Below are 18,219 nucleotides of genomic sequence, written 5' to 3'. Positions count from 1 at the left end.
CACCTGGGATTAAGACAAGTCGCTCTTTAACACATGAATGACAGTAAAACAAAAGGGAAATGCCACTACATGTTTTATTACAGTAGATCAGATCAACATGTTTCCTTCTGTCTGAAGTCCTCAGTGACACGTCCTGGGTTACTCAGAGGCCGTGATGATGGAGGTAACAAGCGCTCTGTACCACCATCCCTTCGCCCACATCAGTCAAGTCACAGCAAGGCTGTTTGCACCCGTCATTAGTACCATGTTCTCCTGAACAGCTGTCAGGGGGCACACACATCTCAACATCCTTCACAGAGGAATGTCATTCATTTCAAAATATTTACGTTTAAATAATTGATTCACTCACATCCATTGTGCAATGTGCAGCCTTGTACGCACTTCAGGTTATAAAAAGAAAAAAGTGTTGAATAAATGCTTTCTTATAATTGTATTCATGGAAGTGCAGATTCCCTGCACTGTGACTGTGCTTTATCTAGCACACACAATGTCTAGGTATGTAACTACTGTATATACAGTATGGCTCCATTACTATTGGAAATACTGGCAGATACTTGGGCATGAGTGATTAGCATCACCCCAGCACAGTAACCCATGGATCAGACCCATAACCACCAACAGGGCTGCAAAACAAGTGCTCCTCATCTCCTCTCTACAGCACGTGTGACGATGACGTCGTCATCCCAACATGGAGGCCAGCTCCAGCGTCGTCACGGCAGCCCTCAGGTCCTGCACCACCTGCTCCACCTCCTCCCTCGACGTGTTCCTGCCCACACTCAGGCGCACGGCGTTGGACGCCACCTCCGGAGGAATGCCACAGCTCAGCAAGATGTGGGACGGACTGAACACACACACACACATACGCCACACACACACACACCACACACAGCAGGATATAGGGAGACACAGGTTACGATGGTGTGGTGGTATAGTAATACCGGTGAGGCCGGTGTGATAACCATGGTGTGGTGATGCAGGGAGGAAGTTAGACTGGGAAGGTAGTGGTTTATGGGTCTGCTGCTGGGGAAACGTCCTCTCACCTGTCTCCTCTGTTTGAGTGACAGGCAGCTCCCACACTGGCTAGCAGCCTCTTACAGCTGGATAACACCTTCCTACCTGGGGGAGGGAGAGGAGGGGGGATGGGGGTGGGGGGAGAGGAGAGGAGAGACAGGAGGGAGAGGAGGGGGGGATGGGGGTGGGGGGGAGAGGAGAGGAGAGACAGGAGGGAGAGGAGGGGGGGATGGGGGTGGGGGGATGAGGAGAGACAGGAGGGAGAGGAGGGGGGGATGGGGGTGGGGGGATGAGGAGAGGAGAGACAGGAGGGAGAGGAGGGGGGATGGGGGTGGGGGGGAGAGGAGAGGAGAGACAGGAGGGAGAGGAGGGGGGGATGGGGGTGGGGGGGAGAGGAGAGGAGAGACAGGAGGGAGAGGAGGGGGGATGGGGGTGGGGGGATGAGGAGAGACAGGAGGGAGAGGAGGGGGGGATGGGGGTGGGGGGATGAGGAGAGGAGAGACAGGAGGGAGAGGAGGGGGGATGGGGGTGGGGGGGAGAGGAGAGGAGAGACAGGAGGGAGAGGAGGGGGGGATGGGGGTGGGGGGATGAGGAGAGGAGAGACAGGAGGGAGAGGAGGGGGGGATGGGGGTGGGGGGAGAGGAGAGGAGAGACAGGAGGGAGAGGAGGGGACAGGTGTAAATAATTCAGAACTAGTTGTTTACAAGCTGCCCTACTGGGGCAGGTCACGACCTCCCTGCGACCAGACTGGGAGCAAGGCTGGAGGACACTGAAACACACCAATCACAATACAGGAAGCAAGGTTGGGGTCATGACCCGACTCACCCTCCAATCCGGGGCCCAGGATGGAAACGTTACACGTGTTGGGAAGACACTCGGAGCCGGGGAAGAGGCTGTTGAAATGGAGCTTGCTCTCTCCAAACACAGCCTGGTCACACAAACACAGCCTGGTCACACAAACTAGATGTTAACTCAACGTGAGGCTAACAGGAAATGATGTACAAGGCTAACTGGAAATGATGTACAAGGCTAACAGGAAATGATGTCCTAGGCTAACAGGAAATGATGTCATGAGGGTCTCACCTTGAGTCTCTGCTCCAGGTAGAGTCTGGTGCTGAGCATGTGGCTGTTGTATCCAGGCAGGTTGGAGTTCACCAGCTCTGCAGCCTAACAACCCAACAACAAAGCTTAGCCACTGAGCATGTCCAACATGCAGCACTACAGAGCCCTTCAGCTTGGTGTGTTACCAGCTGACCCTGGGCAGCCAGGCCAGGAGGAGCTCACTGAGCAGACGACCTACCTTTCCCAGGCCAGCGATCATCGCTGTGTTCTCAGTTCTGGAAGAGAAAACAAGACTCCTTCAAGACCCAGTCAGACATCCCAGTTTCCTCTGCTGCTCATTCTAAACCCTCAGCTTGCTGTATACATGGATGGTAGCTGTTCCAAGCTGTTACGATGGTAAAAGTATGGTAGTAAAAGTCTTGCACCATAGCTCTACGTTGCAGGAGTGCTGTATGTGATAGCTGCTCTACGTTGCAGGAGTGCTGTATGTGATAGCTGCTCTACGTTGTGTTAGATGTACATGGCAGCCGATGAATGATGAAACATAAGAGGCTCAAGCTGGCATGAACGCTACCCTGGTCTGAAGTTTCTCTCCTGGCCTCCTCCGAACAGCAGGGGGTACAGCGGGGCGGAGCTCCCGGGGCCGTTCACATACAGAGCTCCAATCCGGGGGCCGTAGAACTGCAACAGACACCAGCCCTCCTGGGGTTACATCCACCAATCACAGCGTCTCAATCTAATATCTGGGTAAACATGGTCCTTTTTGCCGCCCGACATGACGAGCAGCGGAGTGAGAGCCAGTCTTAAAGGGACAGCACTTAGCGGAGTGGGAGCCAGTCTTAAAGGGACAGCACTTAGCGGAGTGGGAGCCAGTCTTAAAGGGACAGCACTTAGCGGAGTGGGAGCCAGTCTTAAAGGGACAGCACTTAGCGGAGTGAGAGCCAGTCTTAAAGGGACAGCACTTAGCGGAGTGAGAGCCAGTCTTAAAGGGACAGCACTTTCTGTTCTCTGTCATCCTCACACAGCCAATGAGAGCTGCTGACCTTGTGACCCACGATGGTGAGGTAATCCACTTCCAGGTCGCGGGCGTCCACAGGCACCTTTCCTATAGCCTGGGCTGCGTCCGTGTGCAGAAGGATTCTGGGATACTGGTGCCGTTGCTTGTTGAGGGCTCGTACCTTCTGACCAAGCTCTCTGATTGGCTGAGGAGGAGGGGCAGGGATAATATGACAGATGATGTTTTAGTATGTTATATAATCCTGCTGTTCTCACAATCAAGACCCCTGTCGCTGTTCTGATGCTGCACACTGAACAGAGGAGCTGGTGTACGAACCCTAGCTTGGATGAACACTGCGGCTTCCTGGTAACCCAAATCCTACAACCCGTTTCAACCAATCACATTCATCCTCCTGGTTGTTTTACTTTACAGGACGGCTGATCATGGCCCTGTCTGGTCTCCCCTGTCCGGTCTCCCCTGTCTGGTCTCACCATCAGGACCCCCGTCTCGTTGTTGGCCATCATGACGGAGATGAGGCAGGTGGAGGAACGCACAGCGGCCATGACAGCCTCCACTTCCACCTGGGCCGTCACCTTGGAGACGGGCACAAACGTCACATCTGTGGCAGAAACCAAGCGAGGACTTTAGAACCACCATCAGGGATTGAGAAAAGACAACTTAAAGATGTAAAGTACGAGACAGAAAGTATCTCAAGTGTTATTTTCGGCAGCTACGACCACTGGTGTTATGACTTTCATAAACCCAGAAGGTTTGAACAGTTACAACACAGTAAGCATCGACCCACCTGCCCTTCCCTCTGTCTGCAGGTGGTTGGCGGTCAGGGTCACTGAGTCGTGCTCCACGCTGGAGGTGATGATGTGGGGGACGTCTGGGGCCCCGTTGAGGGGCCGTCTCGCCCCCACAGACAGCTCCTCCTCCCTGCAGCTCCTGTTGAAGTGCTCCATAGCCGTGTGGAACACCAGGTTGTTGGCCTGGAAGGAAAGAGGATCACACATCACTGACCAAGTAAACCCCACCACTGCACTGCACAGGACACGCTGGACTGAAAGAAATAACAGATAAGAACAGTAAATAAAAGATCAATGATGTTCTGATAGTCTCAGTGAAGCTGTGTTATGTCTTGCACACCTCGGTCCCTCCTGAGGTGAAGATGATGTCCTCTGCACTGCCGCCCACCATGCGGGCCACTTCCTCTCTGGCTTGGTTGATCATCTGCCTGGCTTTTACACCTGGGGCGAAAAACCAAGATGTGGATCACATCAATTGAGTCAGACGAGGTTCTGAAATGAACACCTGGACCTAGTAGAGGGATGCAGCGATTAACCGATTGAGTCAAATTAAGTCAAATTTCGACTGAAGTCAAACTAAATCAATTTTGTATATATATTTAAGGATCTGAATTTTACATTTCGAATTTGAGAAACCTCAATTTCTTTTTTTACCTTAAAATTAATTTATATTTTAAATTTAAAGAGGTGAATTCAAAACCAACACATTTGGTGGTGTTTAAATGTCAATATGAACTATTTAATGCCTTCAATTCAAAACATAATGTCACTGATTTGCTTCCATAGACCAGCTATATCAACAGGACTGGACGGAAGCTAGGTATCACAACCTGCTTCGTACCGGCAGCGTAGCCGCTACTAGGGTTCCCCCACGCCTCCAGAAGCGCATCAGAGATGGCCTGGACCACCTCAGGTTCGCAAGGGGTGGTAGCATTGTAGTCCATGTAGATCCTGCATGATAGGAACGGGTGATGACACCGGTAAAGAAAACGGACAAGTATAAGCCAGAGTTAGCGTTAGTAAACGTTTCTGATCAAAAACGCAAACGACTGAGTTGTTTACAAATGTGGATTCATTTGGTCAAACCTGTCCACATCTGACAGGTGATCCAGAGTGAGGTCATGATATGCGTGATGGTGGTGGTGGTGGCCTTTATTGCAGCTCGCGCCCGGGTCAGTCATCATAAACTATTGAAAAAAGTCACAAAGACAATAGCTGATTTTGTTATAGAGCTGAGTGTGTTAGATAGCTAACGCTAACTTGTTTAAGTTATTGGGTACATTGTGACTGAGTGAGCGTGAGACTAAATAAACGTAGGTAATGCCTAGCTGAACATGACCAAAGTAACAACAGTACAGTAGTTCCTATCTAGCCAATAGCTAGCTAGCTAGCAAAAATATTGTGCGTGTCCACCATGGACACAAGTAGTTTACTAACGTTAGCTGTGTAGGGGGTGCTAGCAAATCAGTTTGCTCATGTCAACAAGCTGTTTAGAGAAAAGGATGCTTGTTTCACCAACATCAGTATCACAATAAAAACAGACACTTCAAGTTTACGACTGTCCAACCTTTGAGACGAGAAGGTGGCTGGAAGAAAGCTTGTCAATGATTTGCTAACCAGCTTTCGAAATGATAGCTTCGATGAGACTCCGCTCTTATTTACGTTTGTAGGGTCATCTCGCGGTGCACCAGTTTGGTGCCGCCGATTCGAAACACAAGTGTAGCAAGAATTTTGAGTCGTTATGATACAGATAAGACCCGCAGCCAACAACGGCTAGTTATGATGGGAAATAATTATATACATATATTGTCGTTCCTTTATAGCTCAGCACTGAGGAACGACTTGTCGACCGGCCGCGTTGTGACAAAACGATGTGAATCCCGATTCATTATTTATCTTATAAAACGTGGACCTTTTAGTTCAACACTGACGCTTCTAGAACCGGAAGTGCCATGTTGACATCTCTGTTAACCCTTACAATTCTGGGCTGTTCAAAATCAATAGTTCCCACTATGCAAGAAGCAAAGAAACAAACTGGCAGACATTGATAGTGTTGCATAATGTTTCACGTTTATTTCATATCTGACAATGTGTTTAGTGTACACAAACATTTGACGCTTAACTCCAACACTCAAATAGAGACATTGATTGAACTACTGCCCATTTAAGATGGTATAAACGGGTTACGGCTTTATAATACATCTTTCACAGCAATCATGTCTATATACAATGCAAATGAACATGAAAAAAATAGGGAAAAAAAGTATTATGTGTGGAGTTCGACAGAGCTAATGACAAACAGTTCTGGTTAAATATGGAAGCACACAAATGGAAACAGAGGTGATGGTTAGAAAAAAGGTTCTGCTTTGCAAGGCTGTCAGGGTTTAGTGAAGGACACTGTGGCCAGAGGGACAGTTATAGTAATATACTGAACACTAACACTGTGTCACAATGTCTACGGGGGATAAATTAAATTCTACTTCTTACAAATAGTCTTATTGACTGAGTTATTGACTGTATCCGGCACCCAAACCAGTTAAATAGGTTTGCAATCGACAATCCAACATAGCAATAAGTTTGATAGTTTGTTTCTGTTACATTCAGTGTATTTGTTCAGTGTTGCACCAGTGGAGGTTTGGTAGGCTGACAGTCAAACGAGACGGATGTTCTGAGATCAGACAATGCCTGATACACACAGTGCACCTCAAGGTGTTTCTCCTCAAATAACAAAGCTAGCGTCCCATTCTTCAGCTGAAAACAAAAACTACAGCCAAGCATTAAAACTGCCTGCATGGCAAGACACCACAACACGAAGACTTACATACAGCAGAATACACACACGAACACACACACGAACACACACACAGACCATGAGCAAACTAAGCCAGACTTGTCTTTGATACTGTATATGATGTTCCTTATGACATCACCTCAGCTGTAATATCCTACAGCTTCCACTCCAAGAGAATTATAATAGTTTCAAAACACACAATAGCTGTATGCAAATACAATGTTGTTCCTTTTTATCCAATATCACTTAGTGGTTTTACAATACATGAAAATTTGAGATTTTGAGCCAGTGATCCATGTTCATTTATGTTCAGTCTAATATCCATAGCTTCCCACAACACACAGAGCACTGTCAAACTGGTATATGCTCAGGTATGGATACTGTCATAAGCATTGCTCAGAAGTGCTGTGAATATTTCAAATGATTCCCAGTCGTCCCTTATTCTTGACAGAGCAGCACTGTTTACATGGTGCCTGGACAGACATTAGGTTAATGTTTCAGTAGGCTTTTTGTTTGATGGAGATTTACAATCATGCCTTAACTCCCATAAGTGCTATTTCATCCCAACCCTCTGTGTCTGAGCATGCTGTCTAGGGTGGCCGGCCTAGGACACGCTCGTAAACCCACCAGGCTGAAGTCACCCGAGTCATCTATCCAATCTGCTTTCTGAACCTGTAAGCAAACCAGCAGTAGGGGGAATGTGACAGAGTCCTGGCCCATTGACAGCCCTTGTTCCTGGGCGAGCGCTCAGCTTAGACACCAGTGAAGAACTGTGAACACCTGGATAAGCCGTGGTCATGGGGCATGTTGGTCAGCCCATGTACATAACATACACTGTGCACCGGCAATCATGACTGCGGTCACAAACAAGCAAACACTCAAGTACATCCCAGCTGAGCATCAGGGACAGCTGGAGCTCAAAGGTGTTTGGCAGGTTCTGCATCATCGTGTCAACCCGACACGCCTTATCTTCCTCGTTCTCTGACACTCAGGTCATGTCATGGGACTGGTGGTGAGGGATGAGCCTTACGGGGGCTCTCTGCTTATCCAGTTTTTCTGTCAAACCATCAATAAAATCAACCTTGAAAATGCCTCTCTTTCTCCAGAAGGTGAGAGCTTTGGTACTGTCCAGATCACAGTGGTCAGAAAGCATCCAGGGAGTGTCTAAACTGACATGGCAAGTCTAGGGAGAGCTTCCCTCCTAAAGACAAGGCTTCCTGCTTATATGTCAGGAATACACAGGAAGTCTCTGGGAGATAGCAGTCCGTCAGTCGGTTGTCAGTAATTCAATATTAGTAGGTTTCTGAAGAAACCAATATTTATACTGTCATTAGATATGTTTAGAAAATACCGTACTGTATGGGATCATACTAGGTGTATAACATTTACTGTACAGTCTGGCTTGAAATACAGTATATTTGCTTGTGCACACACAAACATACCACACACTCACACACACAGTTGAAGGTAATCAGAAGACAGTCATGTATGATGCAGTAGGACTGGGAGACAGGGGAAGTATCCATGACAACAGCAGCATGATGATGAAGTAGAATCAAATGATCTGATGCTGATGGTGTATGTTGAAAAGAGAGGCACTACATTAATATCAATGTACAAACTTAGTTTTGTCTTGTGTGCTACAAACAGACTCTGTTTTACATGTTTTCTGTCCATTATGTAAGAGCACTGCTGACTCAGTACTCTGGCTGGCTTCAGTCTCCTCTGTCCCAGTCACACATCACATCACAGGTAACAGTGACTCGAAGCTCAGGTACAACTACTCAGATTATATATATAAGTAATGACATAATTCAAGTAATATTCAGCATCAGGACAAGCTGGCCCTGTGTAAGTTGACGTTGTTGTTGTGGTGTTTTGGGGGGCTAGCGTTTACCACAGTCATGGATTGGTAGGGGCGGTCCAGGTCATGTTTATCAAAATGTTTAAGGAACTCATAGTAAAAAGTGCCATGTGCAGAAATTGCACTGTACGACCATAGAAATATAATTGTCTATGTAAATAAATACATGCAGAAATAAATAACGACGCAGCTGAATTTGTAAATATCTCACATCTTAATTAAAAGGAAAGTCAGGAAAGACGGTAAGGATCTTCTGAACAGTTAATCTGATAGCAGATGACAGGAAGTGGTCAGAACTACAGCGGTCAAAACTACGACTCCCAGGCAGCTACAGGAGGAAGTAGCAGGAACTGGCTTCACCAGACCGCCAGAGGGTTGTGGGACCGTTTGACACCTGCCCTTCTCAGTCATGTTGCCATGGCTGCAAGGTTTGACCACTCATAGCAACTCAAGATGGCTTCAGGATTATGGTATCAGTCCTGTTAGATGAGCTCCAGGGCTCGCTAGCCAACAGCTGAGACTGCCGTAGAGATGAGAGACTAGAGAGACACTGATTACCAGCCAAGCTAAAGCTATCTCAGCAAGATGTGTTTGAATGGATCTGTTTAACGTAGCTTTGTGCAGCAGTCCAATATAACTGTATAGGATCATAAGAGCAGCATTGAGGTTCAAAAACCACCTATCTGTTCTGTAGAAGTGAAAATGTATTAATGTGATTCATGTTGACATTTATTGACTCTTTACATTTTACTATCATGGTTTCTTTGTTTTTGTTCTCTGAGGAGATTTCAAGCTAGTTTTAAGCTAAATGTGTTCTTGACATCTACATGACAGTTTACTGTGTTTAGCCTTTTTTAAACAAGGAACACCTACTTATTCCTCCATTTCTCTCTCTGTTTCTCCCTCTCTCTCTTTCATTCTCTCTGTTTCTCTTGTGGGGATGTCTGGAAGAGGTCTGTCATCCCAGCAGAAGCTGACACAACAACTGTGGCGTTCCAGCCAGGAGGAAACTGGTGCCCTGCACCCTGGTGATCAACTGAGCGTGTGCAGGATGTGGTGTGTGGGGCTGGGGTTGGAGTTGGGAGGGGGTGTTGGGAACGTTAACTAGGTACAGTGTAAGGGATCTATGTACAGTACAGGTCAGTCTCTGTGTTCCAGATCTTCTCTGAGGACGCCTTCTGCTGACTATCACATCCTGCTCAGCCCTGCTCTTCTTCTGGACAGCTTTGATCTGATGGAGAACCAGAATCAGAGATTGAAACACTCAATTAAGGATTCAATATGAACGAATCATGAAAACTTCACTGTAAATTATTCTTAACATATGTGAATGAATCATTGGTTATAAAAACAGGACATTTCATGTTGAGGCAGAAGTCAGTGAGATCTGTTGTCCTCCAGCGCGGTTGGGAGGGGAGATGTGAGTGAGTGTCACCTGATGGTGCCAGCCAGCAGGGGGTTGAAGGCGTACAGCCAGTCCTGCATGTCCTTGTCATTGTTGGCCTGCAGCAGGATACCTCGGTGTTCTGTACACACCGCAAACGTGTTGGGGCTCTGAGAGGGAACACAGGTTACCACAGGTTATCACAACGTCCATTGGCTCTCTGCTTTCAGTCCTTTCATGGCAAATCAGAGCGGAGAGGGACTGCACATTAGCGTGAGATTTAGAACACTTTATGTTCATGTCAAAATTATGAAAAAAAGTGTTTGTACTATTTGTAAGTTGCTTCGGATAAAGGTTTCTGCTACATTAATCAAATGTAAAAAAAACGTCATTGTTATTGTTATTGTAAGTGAACGTTAAAACCATGAAAAGGGGGACACTATAATGTACAGTAGAAAATGTTACGTTTATAAAGTTGTAAGGGCATAAAGACCTTAAGCATGGCCTGCTGGTCCTCGCTGTATTCCACCTGGGCGGAGGAGAGGTTGAGGATGGCCCGCTCCACGCTGTCCCGCTCAGAGTTGTAGATGTAGACATACGGACGGCGCACCACCACGTAGCGCTTCACCCAGCCGTTGGTGTTGGGCTCCAAGAAGTGGATGTAGCCCTTCTTAGACACGATGGGGCTGGGGAGAAACACCACAGAGAGGAGCTCACCAAGTGTTGGATCTGAAGTTCGAACACACCGGAGACATCTACCAAGTCCAGCGCGACTGGTTTTGGTCTGCTGTTCGTCCAGTTGGGGGGGCGGGGGGTCCTTCTGGATCTTCTTACCTGACGCGGATCTCCTGGATGTCCGGTACGAAGCGGCGTATCCTGGGCTTGGCCTCCGCAGCCCCCTGCTGGGCCTTCCTGGCCTCCCCTGCCAGCTGGAGATCCGGGCTGGGGGCCCGAGAGCGGGGGGCAGGGGGTCTGGAGGAGGAGAGGGGGGGTGGGAGGAGAGGGGGAGGAGGAGAGGGGGGAGGAAGAGAGGAGGCAGGAGGGTAGGGGAACAGGAGGGGAAAATAAACAACTGTCACTCTTCAGCCAGGTTAGTTACCCTTCCAGTATGACTGAACCCTGACTACTTCAGAGGCTCGGCTGTATCTGGTGAATGTACGCTGGGCTGTGACAGACATGGCAGACTGAACCTGGCTGAGTTCAGGAGCTAGCCGTGCTGCAGGGCTCTGCTGCGTGTCACTAGTCCAGCGTCACGGCCAGGAGACTGACCTGAGCTCGGTGTTGCTGTAGCAACCCTCCACCAGCGAGGGGCAGGTGGAGGAAGGGGTGAGGGTGTTGACAGGCGAGGCCGAGGTGGACTCCATCAGCAGAGTCACAGACATCTCAGAGAGCTGGGACACACACAAACACCCACACACACACATATACAAACACATACACAAACACACACACATAAACACGCCTTTCAAAACACAATCTGGAGAATCTCACAGTAAAACTTGAATTAGCCTTATGTAACGAGACTCAGTGTTCTCAGACAAACTGAGGTCTGGTCATGACTGAACTACAAACATCACAAACACATCAGTTCCTACAGAGACTCCGAACAAGCGTTCAGGACTAAACACACAGTTGTGACAGAGCTGCAACAGGAAGTAGGGTACTACAGGAAGCGGGGTAATCCAGGAAGTAGGATACTACAGGAAGTGGAGTCCTACAGGAAGCAGGTTCCTACAGGAAGCAGGGGACTACAGGAAGCAGTGTACTACAGGAAGCAGGGTACTACAGGAAGCAGGGGACTACAGGAAGTGGGGTACTACAGGAAGTGGGGTACTACAGGAAGCAGGGTACTACAGGAAGTGGGGTACTACAGGAAGCAGGGGACTACAGGAAGTGGGGTACTACAGGAAGCAGGGTACTACAGGAAGTGGGGTACTACAGGAAGCAGGGGACTACAGGAAGTGGGGTACTACAGGAAGCAGGGTACTACAGGAAGCAGCGTACCTTGCTCTCGCTGGCACTGACACACACGTGGCTGTAGTCTCTGTTGAAGGAGTGACTGAGCAGCCTCAGACACTGCAGGAGGACAGAAGAGGAGAGGCAGGAGGACAGAGGAAGAGAGGTAGTCAGTTAAGCATGAAGGACATCAGGACAAACACAACCCTATCAAACAATACACTTTAGTCAGAAAATATCACTTATCCGGCAAGGATCAATGTTACTTTGTGTGGTGGATGATCACAATGAGGTCCATATATATATAGAGAGTTCTGTGACTCAGATGGTGAGGGTCTGTCCTCTGACCTTGGTAGCAAGCTCCCTCTGCCTCTCGCTGTGGAGGTCGTCTCCGGGGTCGAGGCCAGGGTCAGAAGGCTGGGGGCTAGCCTCCTCACAGATGCCCAGCAGGGAGTCCTGGCCCAGCAGGAGGGTGGACTCTAACTTCTCCCTCAGCAGCAGGTAGTGGCGGGTCTTCTCCACCTGAGGACACACACACACACACCATCAGCACCCAGATAAACCAAGACTGATTATAGTTTAGTATCTAGTCAAGAAACATTTTGGTGTTGAATTCCTGGTTCTGTTTCTTTATTTTTGCTAGCTGCAGTACTGGTTGTGTCCAGTAGGAGTCTAGCTGCAGTACTGGTTGTGTCCAGTAGGAGTCTAGCTGCAGTACTGGTTGTGTCCAGTAGGAGTCTAGCTGCAGTACTGGTTGTGTCCAGTAGGAGTCTAGCTGCAGTACTGGTTGTGTCCAGTAGGAGTCTAGCTGCAGTACTGGTTGTGTCCAGTAGGAGTCTAGCTGCAGTACTGGTTGTGTCCAGTAGGAGTCTAGCTGCAGTACTGGTTGTGTCCAGTAGGAGTCTAGCTGCAGTACTGATTGTGTCCAGTAGGAGTCTAGCTGCAGTACTGGTTGTGTCCAGTAGGAGTCTAGCTGCAGTACTGGTTGTGTCCAGTAGGAGTCTAGCTGCAGTACTGGTTGTGTCCAGTAGGAGTCTAGCTGCAGTACTGGTTGTGTCCAGCAGGGGTCTTAGCAGGTGTGGTCTCACCTCCTGCATCAGGCTGAGCTTCTCCAGCTCCCACTGGTGATCGAGGATGAGGCTGTCGCTGCGCGGCCTCCAGCCCGCCAGGTTCTCCTCCCCGCGGACGTACGCCACCGAGGTGTCCAGTACCCGCCTCCGCCGCCGCTGCATGCCTACACGCAAGGGTCAAGGGTCAGGGATCAAGGGTCAGGGGTGGCAAAACTCTGCTTTAGAAAAGTGTTTATAAGTCGGTTTTTCCATGTGTTTTTTTGTCCCACCCACAGGTTGAGCCAGTGGACTCCAACCACCCAGATCGGCTAACTTGCACAGTTGTCAAAGCAGGTTAGTGTTGTGATGCCACATGGCTGGGTCAGTCTGGCCCTGTGTCACACCTGTGGGAGGACCAGAGTGGCGCTGCACAGCAGGACAACAGAGGCTCACCTGGACTTCCTGCGTCCGCCAAGTGACACAAGCTGACCTCGTACACACCAGTCACGCGGCTTCTGGAGACGAGAGATTGAGATTAGCTGGGCTAGGCTCGGTTCCAGTGGAAACCAAAGCAGGTGCGGACCCAGAGGGAGGTGTGTGGTGACAGTGTGCGGTGACGGTGACGGCCTTACCCCTCCACAGCCCGCAGGCTCCCAGAGCCAAACAGGTTCCTGAGGGAACGCGAGGCGGGCAGCTTGGCGTCGCGGGAGTAGAACACCATGCAGAAGTCTTTGGTTATGACAGTGGGCTGAGTGCAGTTCTCCATCTGCAGATGTGGAGAGTGGGATTAGAAAGTTCCCTAACGCATAATCCCAGGTTCATGGTTAGGTTAGGTTCCCTCCAGGTTGGGTTAGGTTAAGAGTGAGGGTTAGTATCATGATCAGGGTTAGGGTAAGGGTCATGGTCAGGTAGGGTCATGGTCAAGTTAGGGTTGTGGTCAGGTTAGGGTTGTGGTCAGGTTAGGGTCATGGTTAGGTTAGGGTTGTGGTCAGGTTAGGGTTGTGGTCAGGTTAGGGTTGTGGTCAGGCTAGGGTCATGGTCAGGTTAGGGTCATGGTCAGGTTGGGGGGAAGTTACCTCCAGGTAGGCAGACAGGGTCATGTAGATCTTCTCTCCGTAAGGGGTGACACGGTTCAGCAGCAGGGAGTTGTGCATGGAGCTGTCCCAGGCTGCCTCGAAACGATAGAACGTTCTAAAAGAGAGGAGAAGAAACAGAGAGGAGGAAAATAAAGAGGAGGAGGAAGAGGAAGAGAAGGAAGTGGAGAAGGAGGGTTGGAAATAGAAAGAGTAGTTGGAGGGAGAAGAGGAGGAGGAAGAGCAGGAGGCCCAACACAGGACAGTTAAAGTGGCTTCTCAATGTTCATCTGCCCCTTTCAGAAATATCTCTGGCCTGGACTCATACACACCAGTCCCTCACTGAGTCAGTCTGAAAGTACCTTCTACTGTCTGTCCAAAAACTATCTCAGAGTAATCTGTAGAGTGCAGTTTGAAAACGACTGAAAGTTGTTTTTGTTTACTGACATATTAGCTCAAAGAAGGAATGCTAACTGGTATTTTTGCCTCACCTACAGTAGGCTAGATCTGATAATATCTAGATCTTATCCTATCTTCACCCACAGAGACACTAGAATAATACTGTATATACCATCAACTCTACCTACTATCTCTGTTAAGTGTCTAAAGTATTTACAAAGAATAATTGAGAGACAACATTGATTTGAGACAAAAAATATTATAATAATTAAGTGACACTGTTCAGAGGACTGACCGTAACCGCATGCTACACTTGGAGGAGTGAGACCGTCACAGAAGAGAGAGGAACGATGAACAGCACAGAACAAAAGAAGGGTGGAGCTGGGAGACGGATGAGGGGAGGAGAGGGGCATGAGGGGAGGAGGAGAAAGGGATGACAGATACCTATAGTCAACTCCTGAGGCAGAGCTGAGAGGAAAGAGCAGCACAACAGTTGAAGTGAGAGGGAAGAGGATGGAGGTGCTGGTGAACTCAGAAGGTTGCTCTCCCACAGCCCTGACGAGTCACCACTACCACCACAACCATCACCTGGACTCACTACCACCACAACCATCACCTGGACTCACTACCACCACAACCATCACCTGGACTCACTACCACCACAACCATCACCTGGACTCACTACCACCACAACCATCACCTGGACTCACTACCACCACAACCATCACCTGGACTCACTACCACCACAACCATCACCTGGACTCACTACCACCACAACCATCACCTGGACTCACTACCACCACAACCATCACCTGGACTCACTACCACCACAACCATCACCTGGACTCACTACCACCACAACCATCACCTGGACTCACTACCACCACAACCATCACCTGGACTCACTACCACCACAACCATCACCTGGACTCACTACCACCACAACCATCACCTGGACTTTCTTTTCCTATCAGTGAACATGTTGACTTGTTGACTGTAAACCCTGACAACTGATCAAACTAGTTTGCAGTTCTCCTGGCTCTGTCTGTGTCCTGTTCCCCGGTGGAGAGGGGGAAGCTAATAGCACATGGTTCCTGTTTAAGAAGAGCCCTGCCCCTCCTTCCTCTCATTCTCCTTTATGATTTACCCCATACGTTGATATACGAGGTCCTGCCCTTCCTCCTGAGCAAATAACGACACATTGAAACCAGTTTTACTTCTGGACGGATGCCCAGCAAAGGCCTTAAATCTGAAAGAACTCATCCAAGCAAGAAATGTGAGAGGAAACAAATGTTTCTGTAGAGAGAGAAGAGGATGGACGCTTCATCAAGTTCAGATGTTGAGGCCCTCGGTTCTGGACTAGGATGACCCAGTGGGAAGAGACCTTGGTGTCACTTGGGGGTGAGGAGGGGGGAGAGATGCAGGGGCGGAGGGAGAGGAGGATGGAGGGGTGGAAGGGTGGAGGAATACTGACTAGCTCCATCCCATAGTGATCAGAGCAGAACATCTGTATCCGTGGGAGGAGAGGACCAGGTGTTGGGAAGATGTGAGGAGGAACGCTCCCCCTGAATACTGACCCCAGCACTCTGCACACTAACGCTCCCCCTGAATACTGACCCCAGCACTCTGCACACACACACACACACACACACACACACCCGAGCAGGAGAGTGCCGAGGCTGTCTAACATACATCCTCAGGGTTGAGGAAGCAGTTTCCCCCCTACACCCCCTCGTCTTCCGGTTCTCTCTCAGTCCCAGGGAGCCTGAAGTCATTCTGCTGCTGCAGCTTGCCAGGAAACATGTCGTCTCTGCCGTTTGGCCGAGACTCACCGAGGCAGAAATGAGATTTGAAAGATGTCACAACAGCAGCGCGTGAAAGGAAAGGCCGACGTAATGCTTCCAGGATCCCTGTTTAATGTTCCTGAGCAGGTCGCCAGCGAGGAGCCAACAACAAGCTGTTCCTACCAGAGCAGCAGGAGTTAGGGAGAGAACAGGAGTTAGAGTCTATTTCAGATTGTTTGAGTCCCAGTTCGACACACAGCTCTCATTAAGCCAAGAACGTTTAACTGCATTTTGTGGTGATGAATCTCTACTGCCCTCTGGTGGTGGAGCACGGTATTAGCCTTCTCGGACCCTGGCAGACAGGAGGGGAACTGCCGCCCCACAACACCTTCAGCACACACATACTCAGTCTACAGGAAGCAAAGCCAGCCCCAGCCCCCGCCCCAGCCCCAGCCCCAGCCCCAGCCCTCAACCCCCGCCCCGAGATTCACAACAGCTCAAACAAACCAACCGCGAAACCAAAGAAGCGAGGGGAGAGGGAGCTCTGGAGGAACACCTCCCCTGAAAGACAACCCAGTAGGAAGCAGGAAGCGGGAAGCAGGAAGCAGGGGAACGACAGACAGACAGACAGGCAGACAGATGGTGGGAGGCAAGGATTCGTCCACATGAAAGATAGTCAGAGATGAAGTGAAGATGGTAAAGAAGTAGAAAGTGTTGACAGAAGAGGAGAGGGAATCTAACTCTACCAGAATGAGTAAAGAGAGAGGTTGTCAATAAAAATAAAATAATATACCTAGGCATGTCCGAATCAAGAAACTGTCTGTGAAAACACAAAACAACATTTTGTTAGTGGGCTGGAGGTAGAGAAACAGCGCAGCGAGCAGGAGGTCACTGGGTTTGAACTGATTAATCTTAAACAAATATCATTCAAATATGCATCCTTCTTATGTTGTCACAAGATAAAACATTTTATTTTGATAACATTTGATAACAGAGTGAATACACACACCCTCCCATACTGATGGTGCAGTGAGGTGATACTGTGTTGTGCCTGGTGAGGGGGGGAGGTGAGGGGGGAGGGTCAGGGGAGGTGAGGGGGGAGGGTCAGGGGAGGTGAGGGGGGAGGGTCAGGGGAGTGGAGGGGGGAGGGTCAGGGGAGTGGAGGGGGGAGGGTCAGGGGAGGTGAGGGGCGAGGTGGCGATGCCAGTGTGTCCTCTGGTGACGCCGTGTTATGCTGGAGGACAGCGTGACCACAAGGGGGTGACAGGAGACCATTATAACGAGATCTTCACGGGTTAGAGGCTGCAGTTTGTCCTTTCTTTCACAAACAGTGAACAACGTGCTTGGTAGTTTGGTTAGGATGCAGAGCAAAGCTATTCTGAATGAGGGAGTGAGTGAGTAGTCCAACATAGTTAGGGGGGATGGATGAGGGAGGAGGGGTGAGGGAGGAGGGGTGAGGACCGACAGGGGAAGCAGTTATGGGTGAGGGTGGAGGGGTGAAGGTGGAGGGGTGAGGGTGGAGGGGTGAGGGTGGACGCTGGTGGAATGACAGACATTCAGAGCACAGATCAGCACCACAGTGAGGGATATTCAGCCAGCGCTAGAGGCAGCCATGACTCCAAGACAGCTTTCAAACACACTCACAGTACAGTACAGTCACCTTGTCTAACCAGTATTATAAAGGTGAGATGCAATTTGAATCTTGCTGTTGCCAATTATGATAAGAAAATCCCGATCAGAACATCCTAAATGTTTCCTTCCTTCATCTGAACATGTGACCTCCTGCAGATGGAACCACATTTTATTTACGAAACATCCCAGGGAACCAGGGAGAGATGAGCGGTGGTGCTAGGAGATGCGAAACAAACATTCCCATTGAAAGCTCATCCATTACAAAGTGGACATGCTTCCCCGGCCAAGACCTGCCTTGCTGTGCTACCATGCAGCAGCCAGGGGTCACACCTGGGCAGAGATGGCAAAAATACACACATCTTTCACTCAAGTAGCAGTATAGATACTATCGATAGATGTTTAAAAAGA

The 18,219-nt window shown here is 49.3% G+C and overlaps 2 protein-coding genes across 6 annotated transcripts in view; both read right to left on the bottom strand.

Annotated features, from left to right (window-relative positions):
* Positions 1 to 55: 55 nt before the first annotated feature.
* On the bottom strand, positions 56 to 5,810 carry scly (selenocysteine lyase). 5 transcript variants are annotated; one of them, XM_084676324.1, is made up of 13 exons: positions 5,447 to 5,809; positions 4,966 to 5,066; positions 4,721 to 4,830; positions 4,220 to 4,320; positions 3,876 to 4,062; positions 3,562 to 3,689; positions 3,117 to 3,267; positions 2,653 to 2,754; positions 2,312 to 2,352; positions 2,095 to 2,178; positions 1,837 to 1,939; positions 1,041 to 1,116; positions 56 to 841 (listed from the first exon to the last, which is right to left on the bottom strand). In XM_084676324.1, exons 2-13 carry the CDS (start codon positions 5,061 to 5,063, stop codon positions 679 to 681), a joined length of 1,344 nt encoding a protein of 447 aa, XP_084532450.1. In that variant the 5' UTR covers positions 5,064 to 5,066; positions 5,447 to 5,809; the 3' UTR covers positions 56 to 678. The 5 variants fall into 5 exon arrangements, with proteins under 5 accessions (XP_084532450.1, XP_084532451.1, XP_084532448.1 ...); XM_084676325.1 differs by having other exon boundaries at positions 3,117 to 3,275; positions 3,562 to 3,663; XM_084676322.1 differs by having other exon boundaries at positions 2,312 to 2,348; positions 2,648 to 2,754; positions 3,117 to 3,275; positions 3,496 to 3,689; positions 5,447 to 5,808.
* Positions 5,811 to 8,041: 2,231 nt separating this feature from the next.
* Positions 8,042 to 18,219, bottom strand: part of kif1aa (kinesin family member 1Aa) — a 46,190-nt gene continuing 36,012 nt past the window's right edge. Inside the window, 12 exon segments of the mRNA XM_084676321.1 lie at positions 8,042 to 9,765; positions 9,970 to 10,088; positions 10,412 to 10,604; positions 10,753 to 10,890; positions 11,188 to 11,309; positions 11,923 to 11,994; positions 12,223 to 12,396; positions 12,963 to 13,108; positions 13,377 to 13,438; positions 13,556 to 13,689; positions 14,000 to 14,114; positions 16,973 to 16,999. Of these exon segments, the coding sequence (XP_084532447.1) occupies positions 9,723 to 9,765; positions 9,970 to 10,088; positions 10,412 to 10,604; positions 10,753 to 10,890; positions 11,188 to 11,309; positions 11,923 to 11,994; positions 12,223 to 12,396; positions 12,963 to 13,108; positions 13,377 to 13,438; positions 13,556 to 13,689; positions 14,000 to 14,114; positions 16,973 to 16,999 (1,345 nt within the window). The 3' untranslated portion in view covers positions 8,042 to 9,722.

The sequence above is a fragment of the Hypomesus nipponensis genome, chromosome 16 (assembly GCF_054491055.1).
Source record: "Hypomesus nipponensis isolate SF chromosome 16, ASM5449105v1, whole genome shotgun sequence".
Lineage (NCBI taxonomy): Eukaryota > Metazoa > Chordata > Actinopteri > Osmeriformes > Osmeridae > Hypomesus > Hypomesus nipponensis.
The sequence above is the reverse complement of the archived record's forward strand: the minus strand, read 5'-3'. Positions and strand labels throughout refer to the sequence as shown.

Coding starts and splice junctions, on each gene's coding strand:
- scly (XM_084676322.1), bottom strand. CDS start 5,063: ATGATGACTGACCCGGGCGCGAGCTGCAATAAAGGCCACCACCACCAC. Junction 3,690..3,875: donor GCAGACAGAGGGAAGGGCAG/GTGGGTCGATGC, acceptor TTTCTGCCACAG/ATGTGACGTTTGTGCCCGTC. Junction 842..1,040: donor CACTCAAACAGAGGAGACAG/GTGAGAGGACGT, acceptor GTGTGTGTTCAG/TCCGTCCCACATCTTGCTGA.